This window comes from Trypanosoma rangeli (genome assembly GCF_003719475.1).
Source record: "Trypanosoma rangeli strain AM80 chromosome Unknown Tra_15.4_contig_00238, whole genome shotgun sequence".
NCBI classification, from domain to species: Eukaryota; Euglenozoa; class Kinetoplastea; order Trypanosomatida; family Trypanosomatidae; genus Trypanosoma; species Trypanosoma rangeli.
In genome coordinates, this window is record NW_021705982.1 from 22,096 (window position 1) to 30,475 (window position 8,380).

General features: G+C 47.5%; 3 protein-coding genes across 3 annotated transcripts, besides 5 other annotated features; all 3 read right to left on the bottom strand.

The window, feature by feature from the left end:
- Positions 1–187: 187 nt before the first annotated feature.
- On the bottom strand, positions 188–1,975 carry TraAM80_06507 (putative RNA-binding protein; the record flags this gene model as incomplete). Its single annotated transcript, XM_029383349.1, has 1 exon — positions 188–1,975. One exon carries the CDS (start codon positions 1,973–1,975, stop codon positions 188–190), a length of 1,788 nt encoding a protein of 595 aa, XP_029236821.1.
- Positions 1,976–2,714: 739 nt separating this feature from the next.
- Positions 2,715–2,733: a microsatellite.
- Positions 2,730–2,748: a microsatellite.
- Positions 2,749–3,204: 456 nt separating this feature from the next.
- Positions 3,205–3,271: a microsatellite.
- Positions 3,272–3,805: 534 nt separating this feature from the next.
- On the bottom strand, positions 3,806–5,821 carry TraAM80_06508 (protein phosphatase 2 (formerly 2A), regulatory subunit B; the record flags this gene model as incomplete). The annotated part of the gene is made up of 1 exon (XM_029383350.1): positions 3,806–5,821. The coding sequence occupies one exon, from the start codon at positions 5,819–5,821 to the stop codon at positions 3,806–3,808; it is 2,016 nt and encodes a 671-aa protein (XP_029236822.1).
- Positions 5,822–6,568: 747 nt separating this feature from the next.
- Positions 6,569–6,597: a microsatellite.
- Positions 6,598–7,084: 487 nt separating this feature from the next.
- Positions 7,085–7,609, bottom strand: TraAM80_06509 (uncharacterized protein; the record flags this gene model as incomplete). The annotated part of the gene is made up of 1 exon (XM_029383351.1): positions 7,085–7,609. One exon carries the CDS (start codon positions 7,607–7,609, stop codon positions 7,085–7,087), a length of 525 nt encoding a protein of 174 aa, XP_029236823.1.
- Positions 7,610–8,077: 468 nt separating this feature from the next.
- Positions 8,078–8,113: a sequence feature (A-rich).
- Positions 8,114–8,380: the final 267 nt, after the last annotated feature.

An 8,380-nucleotide genomic window follows, 5' to 3' on the forward strand; every position in this document is an offset into this window, starting at 1 on the left:
GTGGTGTTGGCCATCAACGGATGCGCCTGTCTGTTTTATCCCCTGATTTTTCATTTTGCCCCCACCCCCTCTTCCCTGACTTATTGCTATTGTGTTGTTTTTGTTTTCTGCCTAACTTCCTAGTCTCATCTTATGTCCCCAGTTTTGGCAATCATCCCACATCTTCACTTTGCTGCTCTCCACCGGTTCAAATATGTGGTAATGTCGACGGCGGCATCGGTGGTGGTGGTGGTGGTGGTGGTGGCGGCGGCGGTGGCGGGGACACCATGGGTATATTTTGCCCGGTGGCGATAGCGTACGGTGGTGGCAATGCGTACGGTGGTGGGGCCGTCCCGCCCCTTGAACCTCGGTGCACCGCAGCCATTGGACCAACCACACTAACAGGCGTCACAGCGATGGCAGGGTAACAAGGAGGAGGTGTTCCGTAACTCTCGTGCATAAAGGCCATTGGCATTGGCGACGGGTAGAACTCAGTTGAGGTGGCGGCTGACTGATATGTTGAAGACGGAACAAACTCTCTGGCATTCGCATTCATCGTAGACGCTAAAACAGGTGCATTACAGTTCGGTTGTTTTGGCAGCGATACAGTTGTCTTTTGGTTCCCTCCCTCCCTAGCTGCGAGCGTAACTGGCGTGGCAACTGAGGTTGAAGCTTGCGCCAGTGCGTTGTTTGACAACACAGGTGCATTCCAGTTTTTCTCCTCACCAACTTTTTTACTACTTTCTTCCCTTCCCGCCGTTGTGGAGGAGGCCTCAGGGTTTCCGCCGGCTGTAACGTCATGTTTTTCCTCCACGTTAGCAGGAGGACTCACAGACCCCGGATGCATCTCCGTCCCTGTCTGTTGTGCGGACAGTTCTGAAATCGAGGCCGGTAGACTTCCCAGCACGCGCCCCCGACGACTTTCGTCGAGGTACGGCGGTGACACCTGCACCCGCAACGTTTTCCCCTTTGTGCTCTTGCCGTCCACAAAGAGCGCTTTTTTGGCGTCATCAGAGGCAGCAAAGGTCACAAAAATGCGACGTCGTCGTGCGGGCGAGTTGTCCTCCACCACCGAGGAGGCCGTGACGGTGAGGCCCTTAAACAGGGGAAGCATCTCCTCCAGTGAAGCAGAGTCGTAGAGGTTCGAAACCACAACACAGTTTTTCCACCTTGGAAAACGTTCCCAAAATTTTTCAATTTCCCCCCACTGCTGATCCCGCAATTTTTTCAAGGCGGAATCCTCCACAGAAGGCACCGACGTGAGTGGGGCGACCGGACGAAGCATAAATGGTAGTATTTCCCCCTCATCGTCGGAGTCTTCATCCTCATACTTTTCAAACAGATCACACGCATCCTGAACAGAAGGCATCACAATGACTCCGCCTGCAAGCTTGTCATCCACATCTTCAAAGCGTATATCAAATGTACTCCACCCACTAAACTCCTCAAATTCTCGAAGTGCCTCTTCCAAACTAAATCCCTTGTAAAAGCTGATCTTCACAAGATGGCTATGGGTTGCCAGAGAAAGGCCGTGATCCAGCGTCATGTAAAACCCAGTGCCATGCACATCAGCAAGTGAAGCATCTGTACTGTACTCACTGTAATCAATAAATGATGCTACAAATTGATGTGCCGATGCTCCATGACGCCTTGGAGTCGTTACAGGTTTCACGCCAAGACAACTCAGCAATTCTTCCGCGTGTAGAGCCCCTGGCAAGTAGTCAATGTAGCGTAACGGTGGTATCACAGCCGTCCCAGAGAGGAGTGAATGATCGCTATGGTGTGTGCAGACAAGACCAAAACGCTCCGCGCAAAGTTCAAGAAGCTTCTGAAAGTTATTTCCCAGAGTAGGGAAGCTAATCGTACACGCATGGCGCTTGCCTACTTCCGTCACACACATCAAAACGTCATATTCCACGCCGAGGAGAAAACGCAAAGAAGAAGGAAGACTGAGGGCCTTGAGCTCCGGCGAGCTTAACCCCAACGATTTCCCCATGTTGCTTTGGAGGCCAAAAGAAACGGTCTACGCCAGCAACAATCACAATAGTAATAACGAAGATCCCCGCTCAAATCTCTCCAATACGCAGGCAAATGCAAAGAATAAACAACAACAGCAGCAGCAGCCAAAGATATAAAAAGCGACGTATCCAAGAAATGAAGCGGGGTCTAGAGAAGGGGTGGGGGGAATAACGCAATTAAACGGTATAAACCAACTTGTTTGCGTCAACTACGAACACAGTGAGGCTGTGGCGGCCAGTGCAGTGAATGCGATGGTACTTGTCACTTAATACGACGCAGCAATCTGTCCAGAGACGCTCTCCACCTCTGACTCTTGGTCTGCCCCTTTTTCGTCACTTACAACCAATAAGTGCAGGAACCACGGCAGACAGTAGAACGGGCAGTGTAAGACGAATAAGGCCAGTAAGAGAAAAACAGGAGACGGAATAAAAGCACACACACAAACAGCGACAACAACTAAGACTATAAAAATAAATAAAAAGCGTTTGTATGCGTATGTGTGTTTGCGTGTAGAAGCAGAAATATATAGCCAATAAATAATTTTTTTAAAAAAAAAGTCAATGTTTTTATTTTCCACTTTTTACCGCGTGTGACTCTTCCAGCTTTGGTATTGATAGTGCCAGTGTTTGTGGTTCTTCTTCTGAATCCTCTGTGGTGTTTCTTTTGTTTTGTTTTTTACTTGATCCTGTTCCTAATGAGCCCCGGCCAGAGTTTTCAAAAAAAAAAAAAAAACAACACACACACACACACTTAAATATCACTTTTCCCCTTGCTACACTATCAAGTAAATGCGTATAGACGTGTGTAATGTATGTGTGTTAATTTGCCACTTCTTGATGAAAATCTTCCTAATCCACAAAGAAATGTTATTTGCTTTATGTGTCCAGAGCCAAAATAAGCTGATAAATAAATTATATTTAAGTATAACCTTCCAGGCCTTCACGTTCTAAGGTTTTGATTCTCTCGTTCCCTACTGTAAAGCAGAGGCCATGGGGGATGAGTGCATATTGCCAGCAAGAAGTGCAGGAAAAAAAAAAAATGTCCAGAAATAAGAAAAGAAAAAATGAAATGTGTCACGGTGATGGGAGCGTCAAGAACACGTCGAGTGGAATACACACGCACTCAGAAAAAAAGAATAAAGAAATGTCTATGACCAAATAGATGCACTGAAAAATAGAAACGGGAACAAACAAAACGGAGATGCAGTCATTCTTGTGTTTTTTTCTTTCCCGTCATTGCCTGCTCCTTTTCTTCGTTTTTTGTTTCTTTCGTTTTGTTTGGGAGGGTGAAGGGGTTTCCTTTCGCGTTGTTATTTTCGCTTCGTTCTTAGAGCAGACACCTCCACACGGCACCAGGCGGCACACTGTGAGTTATCTTCCTCCTCTTCGAATTTCCCTCGTGCGCACCCCAGCCTGTTGGTGTCCGCTCCGTACCAATTCGAGGAGCGAACACTCCCACACACACACGGGGCAGGGGGAACGGCCCACGGTGCCTCGTAACGCGTGAAGCAACAACAACAAACAAGAAAAGTGAAGAGTGGCGGCCAGCAGAGAACGGCAGGAGACGGCGCATCGTCAACCCACCATCAGAGTGCAGTAAAAAAAAAAAGGAGCGAATAAACACCCTCACCTCCACACGCCCTCTTGCTCTCAGTCACGTCTTTTTTTTTCTTTTTTACTCCTTGCAAACTCCATCGGCACATACCAGCGCTTCCTCTTAACGCCTCTCCTCCCCTCCCTCCCCACCGGCTCGGCTTCTCGCTCACTTCTCAACTCTTTTTTTTTTTCTGCTCATGTGTTATTTCGTCTCACTGGGACTCACTTGCCATGCGGTCATACTCCGCACGCGCAAAGCGATCCCAGTCTGTTTTCTCCGGACGCAACTTTTGCTGATGTTCTGCGAAGGGGTCGCGGTGCTCAAAAAGCATAAACTTCTGGGCGTTAAACACCATATTGAAGAAGTTAGACGGCGTCGGACACGCGCGCAGGTCACTCAGCGTTAAGCCAATCTGATCATCCTGACTACACAAGAACCCCATCATGTCTAGCATTTGACACATCATATCCCCATACGTCAGATCTCCTGGGTTTTCGGAAAACTCCAAGAAACGCTGATGGTTTTCCCTATAAAACTCAAACAACTCATAACCGCTCAAGATGCCATCACCATCTACGTCAAGCACCTTAAACCAGTAATAAACCGCCGGGCTATTATTTTTATCTTCCTCGGACAGACAAAAGTACACAAAATCTTCAAAGTCCAGTTGTTCCTGCTTACCAGATGAAAGGGGCCGTGCCGCACCCTCCACTACCCGCTTTATGACAGATGGGCAAACGGAGTTTTGACCGTATTTACACAAGTCATCAAACCCGACAAGTTGATCCCGGTCTGTGTCCAACTCCCAAAACTTACAGTAGAGTACGTAGAAATGCTCATACGAGAAATACTGTAGCACCAAATTTACATCTTTTTCATCTAGTTCCTGCATAACCTCAGGAAGATCACTACGATCAAATACAAACCAGCTTATTTTACCGCTTTGTTGCCGCTCTAATGAATACATAATTCGTATAGCAACAGTGCGGCAGTAGTACTCCTGAAACTCTGGTTGTTTGAGAAACTCAAGCCCAGGATGGGAGTCAACCAAATAACGCGCCATGTCCTTAAAATTCTGCAGTGTTAAATATTGGCTGTCTGAATCACCCCGGATAAGCTCAAACAGTCGTCGATTCACCGTAAGCGGACCAAATATATTGTAATAAAAACTCGATATTTGTTCGTAGGTGAGGGCAGCGGATTCAGAGACGCCTGCTGCAGCTGCAATACGACCAAAAAGTGCATCCTTCATCCATGTTGGAATCTTGAAAACCTCCTGACAGAGTTTGCTAAACTGACCCTTACGTACTGTTTTCGTGGAGTCAATGGGTAAGTTAGAACCCGATAATATTTTGCGATTTAGTGCAGAACCCTTCATTGCAAAGAAACTTTTTAAACAATCTTCCTCAGCCTCTGAAATGGTGTGTTGTATACCTTTCATTTCTGCCTTTTCATAAAAGATCGGGATGTCATCATATGTCGCTCGCAGCACATTATCTGGGGGCATTGAAGCAAAGTTTCCAGAGGAGTGTACAAGGCGCTGCGATTGTGACATGTTTCCATTTGGTGACGCTTCTAGTGGGGTGAACACATCTCCTGAGACCATTGCGGCGTCAACAGTGGTATCCAGACAGGGGCTGCCTAAGGAATGTGCCGCAGGCGGAGAGACGGTTCCATTAGTGGTGCTACTGATGTGTGGCACAGGTGCCATGGGATCTACAACGGGCTTTAGATGTACTGAGACGTTCGGTGAGGATGGACCTATGGCACCAGGGGAGCATGCACGGTGTGGATAATCCAGCTCATCCACTCCAAAAAATCGTGGGGCTAGTACAGGGCTTGGAGATTTTTGGCTCTCATCCAACAAACGACGGTGAATGCTTCCAGAAGGTGACGCAGGCGGGGATATCGAGAGGCTTGGCAATAATGCTTGTGGGACCAAGCCGGGATCCGTATGGTGTGAGCCGTACACTTCCACAACTCGCTCCGCCAACGATTGTTCATCATCATCTTTATCGGGGTTCGAGGCGTAGCAACGCCGTTCGTCGTCAACTCCCGCGTAGCCAACATTTCTATCAGTGGCGTACGCCGCACCTAGTATTTCCTCAAGGGCCGTTTGGATCTCAAACCCACCCTCGTCGCTCGTGCTCCATGTAACGTAGAGCTCGGAGAGAATAACCTTCACTGCCTGTGCATTGCGTTGCTGATAGCTCATCGCCATCATCATAAATCACACCAATACGAGTGACAAAGAATGCGTGATTTAAAACGTCACACCTCCGTTTGACCCCGCCAACACGACCAAGCAAACACAGAATTTCCTCTTTACCGAAGACCACCGCCGCCACTGAAAGCAGCAGCAAAGGACAATGAGATGTCCCCCTCTTTACTTCAAAACCCCCTTCGCCAACCCCGCTGTGGTGCTCCTTCGCTACCTCGTTTAGCTTCACCAGTCCTCTAGCGCTTTTCTCCCTCACGCGTGCTGACCGTATCGAATCCGTTCGTTTTTCGTTTTGCTCTTCCTGACGCCTTTCCCCACTGTCAGGAAGGAAAAAATACCCGCGCAATGCACCGTCACACGCGGGCCGGACGACACACACACACCCACACTCTGCAGGAAGGCGTGCTGTCGCGAGCTGGAACCAACACACGACACCCAAGCGAGGCAAAAATAACAATAATAACAATATGCGCACACAAACACCAGAAAGAAAAACGTATTCTGCTTCACTTTCTGTCTATGTGGCACTCACGCAAAGGCTCTCTCGCTGTTTTAATTCGGCACCTTTCGCCTTCCACCAGGTTCCAATTGGATATGGGACGTGAATCAGTGCTGCAGAGCAAAGTGTGTCACCAAGACTGACCACGGCACACCACCGTGCGCACAATCAGAGGATCAACAACGAAAGAAACAAAAAAAATCAGTGATAAGAGAAACACCTGTACCCGCCCAAACTCGTCCTTCTTTGTAGGTTGCTGCTGCTGCTGCCTCGCTCCTGCCGCACACCGTTCCCTTGTCTCTTTACTCTTACAGCCAGACTATGCAAACTCGTCAGAGATCTTCAACAACGAGACCCCCTTCTGCTTCGTTCGCGAAGAGTCCCTTTGGAGATTATACGCTTCGCTCCAGTACAAACATGTGCAACAAGAGAAATGGGGAAAAATAAGTTTAGGGAGGGGAAACCCCAAAGAGACAACAACCATACTCAAATATATATATAAATCGCAACATTAGAAATCTAAATCCCCAAAGAGAAGCAAGCCCATCATCATCAAAGAAATATTATACATACATGCGTGTTTTATGCGCCTCCCAAGTTACTTTTTATTACATCATTCAATTTGTCTATGTGCATGCAAACAACACATACACAGATGCAAAAAAGACTGGCTCTCTCATTTCCTTTTTTTTTCTTTGGCCGCAAAATGTATTCGCACGCAGCAAGAAAAACTAATGGCATCATGATTTTACCAAATATTTTGCAGCAGCTTAGCCTTCAGGTGTTGCTGCTTTCACTACTGTTTCCGCTGCTGCTGCATCTGCTGCATCTGTTGTTGTTGCTGCTGCCGCTGCTTCCTCCTCTTTCTTCGCTTCTTTCATATCCTCCTCTGCCTTCTGCGCCGCCAACTTTGCAAGCAGGAGTGCCTTCTCCACATTGTCCCCTGAAAAAACATTGAGTCGCTTCCCGTAGGAATAGGCAAAAAAAGTAGGAACGGAAACTACTTCCAGTGACTGACACAACTCTGCTGACTCATCGCTGGCGTTAATCACCACGATATTCAGCGCCGATAGCACACCTGGCCGCTCCAAATTCAACTTCTCCAAGAAGGGCATAACGGTTCGTGTGCAACGACTGCAGAAAGACGTCAGAACAGCAACAAGACATGCACCCTTGTGCTGCAACACCAACGCTCCAAACTCCTCCAGTTTCGTGGCATAAAGAACTACGGGGGGCGGCGGCGGCGCCTTCTTCTTCGACTTGGACTTTGACCGCACACCCGACTTTCGCGCCATACTCCCACTATTCTCCTCCTCCTTACGGCGCGCTGAAGTAACACACACGCACCTAAATCCGATACAAACAAACTCCCACAAACCAGCAAAACAACAAACGACCTTGATACGCTAAAGAGTACGAGTAAAGCGGAGGCCACACACGAACAATAGGACCTTTGTGCCTCGCTCCCTCCCAACAGAATTCAACACGGCATAAAAAAAAAAAAGATAAGAAAGCCAACAACGACGGAGACAAACAAACATGCATCAACACAATGACAGAAACATGACGCTCAGTAACGTGTCTTTCTCAAGTCCACACGCGACATAAAACAAAGATCGCTCAGACAATCAAACACAAAAAAGAAATGCGATTATACGCACTCATCGGTTCCCACTTTTTTTTTCTTTTCTCTTCGCTGGCATTCTCGTTTTTTCTTCTTGTAATTCCGCAGCCACCAGGGCATGCGCTCCACAAGAATCGAGAAATATAAATAAAAAAAAAAAAAACAAAGAAGAAAACTTACCCTCCTCCCTATTGTATTGGGTTCCCCTTGCACACCACACTATTTCCTTTTCCCCCTTCATTTTAAGGACTCCGCGCCTTTATCGTGAATGCGCCGAAAAATAGATTGAATCCTTCGTCTCTTGAAATAACCCAGAGAGGAGAATGCTAACAATAATTAATGAATAACTCAAACAAAAAAACCATTTATCTTCTCTTCCTTCTTCCTTTCCTCCTTCAACTAATTCGATCGCCGTACCTCGGCCTACATCGCGGCACACGTC